At 46.6% G+C, this 14,390-nt stretch overlaps 1 protein-coding gene across 5 annotated transcripts in view; it reads right to left on the reverse strand.

Annotated features, from left to right (window-relative positions):
- The window catches only part of PLEKHG4 (pleckstrin homology and RhoGEF domain containing G4), an 83,463-nt gene that overhangs the window by 44,517 nt on the left and 24,556 nt on the right, over positions 1–14,390 (reverse strand). For all 5 annotated transcript variants that reach the window (XM_027646516.1, XM_027646515.1, XM_027646519.1 and 2 more), the window contains exons 4-8: positions 11,822–12,037; positions 8,538–8,661; positions 7,201–7,294; positions 2,094–2,180; positions 204–320 (exon numbers count right to left, since the gene is read on the reverse strand). In XM_027646516.1, coding sequence (XP_027502317.1) covers positions 204–320; positions 2,094–2,180; positions 7,201–7,294; positions 8,538–8,661; positions 11,822–12,037 — 638 coding nt within the window. The remainder of the gene's footprint in view (positions 1–203; positions 321–2,093; positions 2,181–7,200; positions 7,295–8,537; positions 8,662–11,821; positions 12,038–14,390) is intronic.

A 14,390-nucleotide genomic window follows, 5' to 3' on the forward strand; every position in this document is an offset into this window, starting at 1 on the left:
TTTACTTCCTGCAGTCACGCACCCATTTTATGAAGACAGTATTAGCATTCTTTTGATAACAGAGATTCATTTGAAAACATAACTGTTACAGGAACATTGTCTTTGAATGCTCGTAGGCTCAGCTGCTGACAGGTTCCTCCTGCTTGCACCCTGTTCCTGTGCCATTGCTCCCTCAGATGCCAAAGCACACCCAGCCCACTCACCATGCGGAAGCTCAGCCAGTCCCGGTGGCAGTAGGGGAAGGTCCCATCCAGTTCTAGAGGCAGCTGTGAGCTCTCTATGTGCTTATGGAGGGATTTCATGGAGGTGAGGAGTTCAAACTGCACAGGAATAGAAGAGAAAAAAAAAAAAAAAGCACGCTTGCTTTAGAGTGTGAGTATTGGAGGAGGAGGGGAAGGTTAACAAAAGACAGAATCCTTCATTTCTTTATCTATCTTGCACAGAAACACGACACACAGCGTGTATCTACAATATCACTACAATATGAAGGAGAAAAAAAAATCAATTCAATCTTAGAGCAGCTTGTTGAACAGCTCAGTGGGCGAACCCTGAAGGAATGCAGGCCACAACACGCTGTTCCACCAGGCAGAACATCTGGGATGGAAGTCTGGCAGCAGCCAGCCTTCTCCAGAGCCAGTACCTCCTGGTGTAAGCACAGCAACTCCCTCATATGTTCCCACATTGTGCTGCGATTTGCATTTGTTTGGAGAGTCTGGGAGGTTAAATCCAGCCCCCAGCTTCCCCATCTCACTTCCTGGAAAAACAGTCTAACAGAGCAGTCTCTACTCTGCCCTCAACTCTCCACTCAGCAGCTATTTGCTACAGGAGTTTCATGGATCTTGACACAGATAACTTGCCTTCTGCAAGTCTGTAGGACCTCAGAGGATTTTTATACTTACTAGAGCAACAAGTGCTCCTGCAGGTACATGGAAGGCAGCCCAGACACAAACTCAGGTGCAGACATTTAATTCTCCCCCACACACTGTGAAGTTTCCACCTCCTTACAAAATAGTGATGATGCTCCCAATTCCTCCTGCATGCCCGGGTCTTTATTAGCCTTTCCTCTGTTCCCTCCTACACTCTTTGTATTTGTTCAGGGTGTTTAATGTCTTCTGTAGCTCTCCCTGCATGCACATGCCTGCAGTCAGTCCATTCTGACTTCAAATTCTTCCACGAGGGGCAATGAGGAAATGGACTAATAGCATTTGTTATTCTTTAGCCTTTTGGGACACTACACCACGCACACAGCAAACCTGATGCCTATCACAACCTCTTCATCCACAGGAGCCAAGAGAGAGGTACTGGCCTCCTCTGAAGCCTTCAGGGTTTCAGCAGGCACAGAATTTCAGTCCAATCTTGTCTCTTGCAAGAGTCTTAAGAGCAGAGGGAGGACCAAGATGCAGTCTGATATCTATTCACTCACCACAGAGTGGCTGGGAGCCTACATTTCTTATACAGCTATGGCATACCAAGGTAGTTTTACTTCTAGTGGGGGGAATCACTGATGTTGTGATAACTTTCCCTCCTGTTAGTCTTCTCAGACATTTCAGCAAAGGGAACTTCAAACAAATGCCCATCTCCTCTTCCCCTTCTTGCAGAATCTCTCAGCCACTGACAGCAGCACGTATGAGGAGAGGAAACAGGAGATATGCAAAATCCAGGAAAGCAACAAGAACCTTCAAAGGGGGAGTTCAGAATTTAGCCTAATGTGATCTCTTCCTAACCAAGGATTTCCCCCCTTGTTACTGGCATGAAAGGCATTACTAGTGCTGTTAATTGTGCAGGGCTCCTCCACACAGCTATCCATGTTCCCAGCAAACCCCCTGGTCCTGAGGGCCCCAGCAGACTGACACAATTATGGTGCAAATGTCACTGATGGACTCAGCAATAAACAGAGCACTCTGTTCAGCCCCCATAAACATTACAACCCCATAAATACCACACCCGCAAGAGACCACAACCATAAAACACAGAGAACAGCTACAGACATTTCATGTGAGAATAAACATGATACCAACCACAGAGAACTCACTGTTTGGAGAGTTAAATAATGGATGACACAGGCTGCCCAGCAAACCCCCAGGTTCCATTACCTGTCTTGCTGGTGGCTTCTCCATCCGAAAAGTCAGATCTCTTTCAACCAGAAGCAGTACCCCATGAATGCAAGGAGGATCCATGTCCTACAACAGAGCAGAGCACAAATCCATTACTGATCTGTCTGGGATACTAAGGAGGATGTACCACACCAAGTTCCTACACCAGATTGCAATTTATCCTTCAAAGGCATCTACGAAGCCCAGAAGGCAGTCGGCAGGAATTAGGGATGGCCAGTCTACAGAGCACCAAGGTGATGTCCTTAAGGTAGTTTGTTTCAGATCAACTAGTCCTGCAATATTTAAGGAAGCAATGGAAGAGCTCAGGTCTCGGCTGTACTAAAAAAACTCTGCCTTCTACACGAGGAAGTGTGTCAGGGTTAAAATAGACAAAATAAAAAAAAAAAAACAAAACCAAAAACTGTGTTCAGCAGCCGAGTTTTTTCTTGGTAACTTTCCTGGTCACCTCACCAAACCGAAAGGAAGCTGGTTTTTTTTTAAACCTCACAGAGTCAAAGAGGTCGTCTTGTCTTTACTTACTGCCAATTTACAATCAAGTACTTGCATCCTGTTTCTACTGTTAAACAGACAGAAATCCCAAATACAAGGGATGTCTGGCAGCTGCAGTTCAAACTCAGTGATCCAGGAGCAGCCCTGCAATTATAGAAATGCTCTACATGGAAGTGAGAAACGGGCACAGGGAGTGACAGCAGGAAGAGGGAAATGTGACAGAAAGATCCAGACCATGGAGAGAGGGCTCATCACATATGTGATGCCTGGATCAGGAAAGCAAAGAGAAGAGCCACTGAAGCTGTCATGCCACATGGTTAAACAAGAGCCCATCCCACTTGGATGTCTCCTACATGGTCTTCGTGTCTGCAAGGATCTCAGGAACTTTAATCTTTGTCAAGCTACAAATCCTTTGTAGTACTGACCAAGCTGCAAGGAAACTGCCACAGAGCAGCCCATGACAGCAAAGGGAACCTGTTTAAATAAACAGCTTCAGCCGTGTGTAGGCTCAAATATCTGCCAAGAACAGCAGAGCCACAGTAGAGAGGCAAGTGCACCAGCAGAGACTGAGCCACCAAATGTGACACTGGGCCCTGTTCAGCAATTAAGAAACAATGCCAACACAAGGAGCCCCAGTTCTGCAAGTGAAAACAGCAGCAGAGATTCCAGAACAGAGGGAAAAGACCTTTCTCTCATCCAGTCCTAAACCATGATCCTTTCAAACAGGGAGGAAAAAATCCCAGCTGAAACATTCTCCAAAACTGTGAGAGGTTTCTAATTCTTCTCAAACCCCTTTCACCAAAGGTACTTATTCACACTTTCACTGTTATTCAAACACTGATCAAAAGGCCAGAAAAAGAATTTATTGTATAATAAGGTTGCATTAGGTAAATACTGAAGGTCATCTGAAGAGAGAATGGGGAGATATTACAGCTGTATCAGTAGCTCTGAATTTATCTGCTAGAAAGTACTGAGGGATGAAGATTAGACACAGCTTCAAGACAGATGATGGTACTAAACACATTTATTCTTACACAATCCCTCTTCTACTCCAACAGTCATGAGATGAGGGAAAAAGGTAGAGATGGTGTAACAAGAGGTTACCAAAACAGCCAAAACACTCGTTTGTTTGTTTGTTCTGAAATAGAAACTGAAAATAGAAACTGAAAAACCATTCATAAATAAAGCTGTCAGGGGAGAAGTTCACGGTTTTCCAATCCAAGAAGAAGCTGCATTTCCAATGAAATCAAGTATTTTTCACCATATTTTTTTAATTTAAGCAGCTGAGGGAGGATGAACAGCACTGATGGAGCAATCCAAAGACTGAAACAGTTACAGAAGTGCCTCAGGAGACAGGCAGAGCTGGAAACAGCAGGACGCTACCTGAGGAAGCTTTCTTGCAGCTTTCTGCACAATCTCTTACCACTTTTGCTAACAAAGCCAGCTATTTGGAAGCAAAGAAACAGAGTTCCCCACATATAAGTGAACTCCTCACCTCCCAAAACAGGTACAAGTGTGGACAGGGTAGAATAGAGAGGCATCAACAGGAGCTCAGAAAGCACCAGGGTAAACAGCCATCCCTTTATTATCATTCTTTAGAAAGACAATTAGATACTTTCTTCAATGCTTCCTAGACTGAAGTTTCAGTCTTCTGGCTTCCTGCTCCAAATGGAAGCCCATAGCCAGACTTAACTGGCACAGTCTGAAGCCAGGGCTGACAGGAATGTCTGTGCAGAGGGGAGAGTGCCCAGATACCCCAGTCCATCTCAGTGACCACTCTACAGAAGTCCTCTGTACTTCTACACCGAGTGGGAATTCAAATGGAAATAACTCTTGAACAGAAAGGTTTGCACAGAGCTTCTCTGTTTTCAAATGCTAAACAGACTCTTCCCAACCCAACACACTGATACAGCACATTACAGGACTAAGCATTCGCCCTGATTTGTGAAATTCAAAAAAATCTCCCTCTATAAAGATTCAGGCAGAGAGAAATCCCACTGAGTGAGATACCTGCTCACTGAAGGCCAGTGCACACGTTCCACTGTCCATGCCTTGCCTGCTCACTGAGCAAGGGTTCAGCCCAGCATTACTGAGCAGCAAAGCTCCTCTGATCAGGCCCCCCAGCACAGAGCTTACTGGTGTCAACGTGTGACCAAACATCATGGCAGTAACTCTGCAAAATTCCTTGCTCCAAAGCATCATGACACAGTTTCCCACAGGAACAAGCAGGATCTATTCTTGCAGCGTGGCCACACTGTGCATTTCCCTTCACCTCCATACAGAGCTGCCAGAGTTCCTCCAGCTTCTTCCTGAGTTAGCTCTGCAGCAGCTCTTTATTCATCCCCTGCTCCCTCTGCTCCCACTGCTGCCTGGGACAGAAACACTTCCCAGCTACCCAGCACTCTGAAAAGGAAGAAGGGAAAAAAAGTCTTGCAGAATGTAACTGCAAGGCAGAGAGGACAAGCTTCCACCAGTTTACCAGGTGGGGCCAGGCAGAGCAATGGACACACTCCCAGTGCTGGAGGGAAAACTAACCTGAAAGCACCAAAAGCTGTCCATCAGCACTTAATTCCAGTCGTGCATTCATTCTGCATAGATGGTAAAGTGGAAGAAGGATTTCCTCAGACTGACAGATCCTGACCCAGGAACCTTTGCTCCCCAGGATCAGTCTTCACTCCCCAGGAGTCTCTCTAGGTTTAACAGATTTGGATCGATTTGCAGCAGGAAAGGACTCTGCATTAGGGCATCTGATCTGTGCTTAACCACTGTGAAGCAGTGCTTCCAACTGCTGGGTCAAGAGGAAAACAACCCTTGGGAATTTAACAAGCAACACTGAACTTCAGCATTTAACAGATTCTACCACGTTATCAAACAGGCTTCACAAAAACCATGTAAGTAAAATCCTGTTTCAGTAGAGAGCAGCACAGCAGAAAAATGAGCTCCAGACAGTCTGCCAGAGGGAAGAGACACTGAGATGTGTCAGGGATTTCAGAAAGGACCTCAAGGAGATGACCTGCTCTGTGACCTTAGAAGCATAACATACAGTCTGTGGTTCTGCAGCCACTGGCCAGCAAACCCTGCTGCACTCTGGAACACTTAGCCTGCCTCACTGCAGTTACCCTCAGTTTTCTGTATTACTCTATCCTTGCTTCAGAGCAGAGGAGAATATTGCCATGGGATCACGGAGCAAATGCTGAGGACCTCCAAAAGGCTCAGAGGAGCCAGGGATCACTCCTTGCCATAATCTGATAATAAGTTACCCAAAGGAGTCTCCTTTAAGGAATCTTCAGAAGAGTCAGCATAAGATTCAAAAAACCATAAGCAGAGTAATCAGCCTCTGTCAGTCACTGTTACCTGAAGCACACACTGAGGTCCAGCAATCTGTCTTGCAGCACATTAATCTCTGTTAACTAACTGTTGCACCACCCTGATAAGGAGGTGCTCAGAGCCAAACAGCCATCACAGCAGGATATTTCAGAGGCACTGCAAAAAGCTTTCCTCCTCCTTCATTTTAGGGGGGAAACTTCAGATTAAATTGGCATTATTACCATGCTTGTATGAGAGTGGGGACAGCCAGAACATGTTGCTGATTTCCAAATCATCCAACTAAGACCACCATGCAATTTACATGGGCAGTGAAACCCTGAAAAGCTTTAGCAAGTCCACTGCCATGTGGGCACAGCATAAAAGAGAAGATACTTGTTTGTTACCTCTGCAGAACTGAGCAGGGCACCAGATTACTCCTTCACCACAGAGAATGAGGACGCTGATAGAGCTCACAGCTCCACCCAGCCCAGGAAGCAGGAGGACAGACCTCTGACTCAGACCCAACTCTCAGATGTGGCACTGAAGCACATAAACCACAGACATCAGCTTCATTACAACATTGCCCTGTTCCAGTTTGCAGAGTTTGAGTCCTAAGAGACCTAAGCTCTGATTTAAGAGGAACACCTGCTTAAACAAGATTAGTCATCACTACAACCCAGCAGCTCCCTGGCTTTCTAACAGAGCAGACAGTTTCTATCTGGGAGCGGGGGCAACACAACCCACTGGCTTTCTAAGTGACTGATATGAAAGCCTTTGACCTGAAGCAATATAGAGTTACAGCACGTCCGATTCCAATCATTCACCGACAGCTACATCAACAGCTGCATGTGCTTTTCCACCTGGCATGGCAAGCAGTGTCCCTCCCTTCCCAGGGCAGCAGGCAGAGGCCTCTCTTCCTCCTTTCTCCGTGGTGGGCAAAAATCCCTGCACATCTCACACAGCCCCTGAGTGCAGGGGACATCTCCAAGCAGGATAATTCCTCACAGCGTTTAGACTTGGGTACAGGCTGTTCTCAGCACTGAGATGAAAGTAAATTTGCAGGGATGGGGAGAAGTGTTCTCCCCTAACTCAGACTTGCTTTGGGTTTTTTTGCTTTGTCTGCAGCCTGGTAAGGCCAGGTCATCCTCCTGAAGCAGGGCTGGGCACGTGACTCCACCTCCCAAAGCCAACTGGAAGCCAGGTGCCAGATGGAGACAAAAGCAGCAGATGGAGATGTCCCATCCAAGCACACGAGCCAGCCAGTGTTGCTCTGCCCAAGCTCAAGGCTCACCTGCAATATGCTGAACGCCTTGAAGAGAGCAGGAACCGGGGAACAGCGACGAGCATCCACAAGAACAGTGAGACCCAAAGCCTGACACTCTGGTCTGCAAGGACAAACATAAAAAGGTCACCTTTGTCACCAATGAAAATCAACAAGATTATGGAAACGGAACACATTGTCATGGCAGGGTGAAAAAAACCAGTATATTATGGCTTTGTGAGGACAGGGAACTAATTGGCCACCTTCACCTAACCAATATATATATGGAAACCACCACTGGATTGCTCAGTTCTTACCTCTGCTACAGGATTCTGTAATTTTCACCCAACTTCCCATTTCTCCAATTCCTAGAATACATGTCACTGATAGCAAAGGTGTTGATACCCACTCTGGATAATCCACACAGGAAAACCAGTCCTTCCTAATTGTGTTCAGGGACAAGCTTTGTTTTAGCCTCACTGCTTCACAAGAGCAGCCAGTCTGGAACTGACCCAAAGCCTGTCTTGCCCAGAATCAGATTTGAAGGGAGAAGCATAAGAAACAAAAGCATGAGCAGCAGAAGCTTTCTCGTGGTTAAACCTGCTCCCTTTACCAATGGTTTAAAGCCTTCAAAAAAAAAAAAATCACTATCAGAGAGTTAGCTTTACCTCTTATTATTTAATCATCTAAAAGGGAAACAAAGTGATGAGCAGTGGAGGAAGAGTCTGTCATAGTGAAAGGAAGAGTAGCTGCAGCAAACCCCAGCCTGCAGACTCCAAAATAAATTTTCAGACAGACATCAAGGCAGATTTTCTCAACCCTTGCAGATCCTCCCCCCATCTCAGCTTGGAGGCCTGGCCCTAAAATATCATGTCACAACACTACCACGGAGCTGCTGCATGACTGCCCCATCATAGCTCCCAAATCCCATCTTCTGAGCTAATGAAGGATAGCAAGAATGGCTTGGATTCACAGCAACACATGAAAACATTCAGTATATAACGAATTCTATTGCACCACGTGCACAAGGCACATACAGAACAGGCAGAGTGCTTGCTGAACACAAGCCTGTTCACCCTAGCAGGAGATGCCCACCTGTTCTGGGACTGTCTTAGGACCAGGTTCCTAAGCCAATAAAGTCACAGAATCACAGAATATTCTGATTTGGAAGGGACACACAAGGATCATCGAGTCCAGCTCTGAAGGGAATGGCCCATAAAGGGATCAAACCCACAACCCTGGTGTTATCAGCACCATGCTCTAACCAACCGAGCCAATCTCAACCCCTTCCACTGGCTGCTCCAATTGCCACCTCCCCGAAAGGCAAAGCAGGGAGGGCAGCAGCTGTGCCCCCCAGGGTCACACACCTGGGGATGCTGTGCAGGTAGAGGAGCAGGCGCACAAGCTCAGTGGTGTTGCAGTGGGGGTTCAGCCAGGCCGTGTTCCTCGTCGTTATTATGGCCACTGCACGCCCCGATTTATCTCTCGTACCTGTAAGAAGAGGGGAAGTGGGGGAAAGTCACACAAGGAATTCAACAGAGCCTGGCTGCAGTTGTGTATGCCTCATATCCTCCTACCAGCACCCCATCACCTTCCTGGCAACCCTCCACAGAACTCAATATAGTGCATGTTGCAGATGGCAGGAGGCCATAAACACACTTCCAAAGTACCCAACTGCTGCCCCAGAGCGATGTAGCTGAGCTCTGCTTGTCTTTGTCTCATGGTATTGTTAAATTTGGACTGCTCTCTTCTACCCAAACACACACTCTTCATCAGTATGGTTGAAGGTGGCTAACGATAACCCAATTTTGTGAGAAAAGCAAGAACCTCATGAACTCAAGATAAAAGAATCTCACCTTCCCATTACTGTCTGATAAGAGAACACACACTACATAACGAGAGTGGGCACACAGGCTGAGCCCAGCACGTAACCAGACATCTCCTCCTGGGAGCAAGGCCCTGGAGCAGGAGCCCAGAGCTCCTCCTCGGAGGTGGCAGAGCAGCCAGCCCAGGAGCACACCCCTGCCTGCCTACAGCTCTGACAAGGGCACAGTCAGTGCCAGCCTTTCATTAGTTTCAGAGCTTGCTCAGAGAATAGATAAGGCACAGTATGGGCAACACAGCTGAGCTGTGACATGCTGGGGAAAGAGAAACTCCTCTCCTTCAGTCACAATGCCTCTCTGCACCCCATTTTACAAAAGCCCAGAGACACAGCTCATCACAGGAGGAGAAGGACATACCAGTGCTGGTTCTGGAATTACATCCAGCCTCCTCTCCAGATGCAGAGGTAAAGAGCAGGTGGGCCACTTTGGAGACCCAGAGCTGCCTCTGCCACTCAAAAGCAGGTACAGTGTCTCTGGAATGAGGCTGCTCACGTGACAGCACTCACACAGGTCACGGGCAAGGTAGGTGATCTGGAGACCAGCAGGGACAACATGGCTATTGTGTGAAAAGTAATTCATAGGAACAGGAGCCATTTCCTGTCATACAAATTGTATGAGAAAGAGTCAGGAGGGAAAATCCCAAGCACAGGAGAAGACCAGAGGCTTAGAGAAAGCTGTGTCTTTCTGTCTCTTCTGAACTATATTGCTACCACAGGAGATACTGTCCTGCACCACCTCTCTCCCCATCCCAGGGACAAGCATGAAAGCTGACAGGTAAAACAGACACAGATGGACAGACCCACACATGGAAAACTGCCCTGGAGTGATCTCAGTCTGTCACTAGGATGTGATCTGAGTAAGGGCCACAGACACAGATGGGTATCATTTCAAAGCAGGGCTTTCTCCCCCCCAGGGACCAAAACAGTGACACAGGCTTTCTCCTGCTAACAAAAATCTTTCCTCATCTGTGTGATTCAGGAGAACTTTTATTATTCTGAAATACTGTGGCCTGGACCCTGCATAATCAAAGAGATGGAAAGAAATTAGAAAAAGCTTATTAATATACCTTGTTTCATAAGAGAAGGAGATCATCACAAAATGAAATTTTAAAAAAGCAAAGCACTCAATTACTGGAAAAATGGCTCAATAACCAGCCTCAGTAAAAACTTTTTAACTCTGAAGAAACATCTTTTGTCCATCAGGGAGGATGGGCCTCACCAGAACTAGACTAAACCTTGAATTTCCATATAGTTGTCTGGGAATTGCCTGACCAGGTCAAAAAAGCAACCACAGCCACCAGGGCTGGGTCTCCAACAGTGGCACAATCAAGATAATTCAAGAGCAGAATGCAGAATTGAAACCATCCTGAAAGTTTCAGCTAACTCCATCAGCTACTAGTTTATTAATCAGCTCTTGTTCACTATTTATTATAAAAGTTACTCTTTCTGATGTAATTATTGTATCATTACCAGTGACTAACATAAAACATTAAACTGAGTGGTGAGTGTGTTCCCTTAGGTGTGAGGATCGCCCACAGCAGCACAGCTGACTATTTGAGAGGCATCTCAAGTACACAGAGCTAAAAATCACTCTCTTAATCTGTTTAGTCATTCCCTTCCCTTTACACATCTGAGGTCAAAATTGGTCTTGCAGCCCTAGCACCGAGTGGGAGATCCCTGTGCTGCCTTTCTGCTCTCCTTCCCAACTCCTTCACCTTGCACAGCTCTGCCTGACCTCTGCTCTGCTCTCTGCCCAACTCGCACGTGGCTCCTGAGCTGATCAAATGCAGGTTATCCTCCTTCTCCACAGTGGACAACCCTCTCACTGCCTATGGAAGGACAAAAGCCCACAGGGGCTCCTTACACAGATGCTGCCAAATGCTGTTTCTCACTGGAGAGGTAGATCTCACTCCCCCTGCTTTACTTCATGTTTGGTTAAACACAAAGACGTTTTGTGTGGGCCCTGCACACCAAGTGATCCTGGCTGCTCTGTCCAACAGCCTCAGCTTTGTTCACCCCTCTGTCAATATTTGTCCCATGCAGAAGTTTTATCTGCAGCCATTTGATACTTGCTGCTGTAACAGATGCAAACACTGAATAAGGTCTGACCTACAACTTGATCTTGGCAGAACAATTCTGGGGAGTCCTCCCTTGATAGCTGCTTTTGTCATCTGCTACTTAGCTACACTGTCGTTCATCCCACACACTGCTCACCCACACTTCACTGGGATATTCCTTTCAACACCGTGTGTCACGAAAACAAATGTTTTCTAAAAATCTATTATATCCAGGTAGCTACATTTAATCAACCAAACTTCTAATTACCAAGAATAAAACTGGTTTTCAAGAGCCCTGTCACACAGCATCTTCTACACACCTATCCTTTAATTATCTACCAAGAGGATCAAGTTCCTATTGTTCTGACCAGGTCTGATGTCAGGCCCACCAGCCCATTATTAGGTGCACCCTCACTCTTCTCTTTTTGAACTCCTGGTATGAGCCCACAGATTTGGCATTTCTGACTCATATGTGCTTGGTTAACATTTTGAGACTCCTGGGAGCAAATTAACATTACTTTCATGGGAGGGAAGTTCCACTTCCTGTCCTGCCCATTCAGAACCTTTAGAGGATTCCAGAAGTGTTGCTTCTGGAGAAGTTTGGGGTGAAAGAAATGGAACTGGCACCAAGTCTCCAGCACTGCAAACAGTGGTTTATCTCCCTTACCCTCCTACAAGCCACATTTCCCAGCATTCTGGCCCAGCTACTCACCAGGCAGGTAGGCAACTCCACTCCTGAGCACTTCTGGGTTCACATCCTTGACTATGGTAGGTGCAAAGTGACCACCCCAGGCAGTTCCAGAAGTTGGGGATGTCGGGGGAGTAACTGGTGTCGAAGTTTCCTCCGGGGCACTGACTTTACTCACTGGTTTCAACACATCTGTGCCAGCTGCTTCTTTCCCCAGCTCTGTCCCTTCTGACACCATCCCTGTAAGACAAACAGCAAACAGAAGCTCAGGCAGAGCTCCACCCAAAAGGTCCCATGGAAGTACGAGGTGGGGGAGGGACGTGCCCCCAGCCCCAGCACCCTGCAGCTCCTTCAGTCCTCGTGCCAGCCACAGGCGTGTTCCAAAACTGGTTACAGCATCAATACTGCTGTGATTCTAACAAAATAAACCAAGTTATTGTGAAGTTTGCGAAGTACAAAAGCTCGATTCAGATCAGGATTACTGTAGTCAAAGCCATTTTTAAAGGTAACATATCAAGCAGTACATGTCTGCTCACAGCCTGGAAGTCTGGCACGGTGCAAGTCCCTGGCTGAGCTCCAGCAGCCTGAGCCTGCTGAAGTGATAAACCAGCTTCTGACAGGGAGGGCAACTCCATCACAGCACAATTACTCCCCCAACACCACTTTCAGATTAGTTCCTGAAAATATGAAGTCAACCTGAGGCTGACAAATCAGCTGGAAATTAGCCAAAGAGACCTTGTTCTGCTCGTCCAGACTTTTTTAATTAACAGTTAATGTGAAAGTCAGAAACCTATTTTAAAGCACTGAAGAACAGGATGATTACACCAATCAGCTCCTGCTTGAGAACTACAGAGAATGCTCCCTTTGTCTGAGACCTCAGCTCTAAAGTACAAGTTATCAGAATAGGTTAATTCTAAAATTAAATATTCTGGTTACTACATGGAAATTAAGGCTGGTTTTCTCACATTTTAATTTTCATGCAAAATTATCTGGACAGAAGAAAAAAGTATCTACCCTCTGTGTAAGAAGCATTATTCCCCATTTCTGAACACCACAAGAATTAGAAGCCAACAGTGTGCCTTCAAAAATACATCTTTAGCATCCTAAGTACCCATCTTGGCTATCCCAGTATTTGCAGAAAGCTGTAATAAAGAAAAGGCTATATATACTGCACTGATACTTCAGCATCTACTAACACAAATATCAACCTTTCTTCAGGAAAATAAGAGTGGAGTATTTATTTGCTTGCTATGAAGTCAGACATTTTAATTGCTACTTAAAATTGACTTCAACCATCCTACCTTCCTGCTGCATCAACAATGCTGCCACTTGACTCAGTTTATTTACTAACAGATTCCAATACTTCATTAAAGAGCAGGACCAGGAACAAAGCAGTCCTTGAAGTGGCTTTCAATACAAGTTTTAGCAGTGAAGGAGATTTACAGGTTGAGGCTTAGCCTGAACTGCTTTCAAAATTGCTAGAGTGGGTGAGAGAAGTGCCCTGAGCAGCGTGGCTCATCCACCCCACACTGGGGGGAACTGGGAGGGGCTCAGGGCTCTGCACCATCGAGGCCATGATGGAGTAGCTGCTCCTCTCTTTGTAACACCCCTCTAGAGGAGCATCCCTGGCACCGAGTTTGGCATCTGCTGCATTTGGCCACTAAGCTGCTAGGATGGCCTCAGGGCTCTGCCCAGTTCTGGGCCACACCAGAGCTCCACTGTGTCCCTAGGGCTACCTCAGCCTCCACCTCCCAGTGGTGCAAGAGGTCACTCACTTGAGACAACGCTGCAGATCCTCCTGAAGCAGCATTTTAGAGGGGCACTGATCTCCCACAGACAAGGTTTCTTGAGCATCACAGAGTCAAGTAAGTCATGCCCAAAGCTTTCACATTATGGGCTGACAGATCTTCTAGGAGAACATAGAATCACCTTAGCAAGGAGCTGTAAGGCCTGGCAATAAGCAGAACCACACAGCTTGTAGTAAAAGAATCTGTATTAAATGACAAAAGCCTGCAAAGAGGATCAAAAGGTGGCATCTAAAGAGGACAAGAAAGGGAATATAGATAGTGATGTTCCACATATATATCTATGTATATTCCACAAATGGACACGACAACTCTGCCTTGGATATCTCTTCAGAATGAGGCAGCAGCTCCCAAAAGCTAGAAGAGAAAAGCATTTTGCTCAGCCCACCATGCACAGTCCTGGTACCGGGACAGCCCTAGGGAGACCTCACTGGAGCTGTGCACCCTCCAAACTGTGTCCATCTCGCCCAGCTGAACCTCTTCCCTAAGCTGCTGGGGCCCAGCTCAGATCTGCAGACGCCACCTCTTTGGAAGAGGCCTCAGCACACTGTTTGTTATTTGCAAGGCGGGGCGGAGGCACTCGCTGAAGCGGAAATTGGAGAAGGCGGAGGATTACATCTAAAAGCAAACTGAGAACAGGGACAGCTGAATTTGCCGTGTTTGCAGGTTCCACCTCTCCCCGAGGTTAAGGAAGTGGCAGAGGAGGATTTGCTTGTGTGCATTTCAAAGAGACATTAGCATTTTTCCTGCAAACTGCCCGGGCACCAGAATCATCTGTGCTACCATCA

This window comes from Corapipo altera, unplaced genomic scaffold (assembly GCF_003945725.1).
Source record: "Corapipo altera isolate COAL_440 unplaced genomic scaffold, ASM394572v1 62, whole genome shotgun sequence".
NCBI lineage: Eukaryota > Metazoa > Chordata > Aves > Passeriformes > Pipridae > Corapipo > Corapipo altera.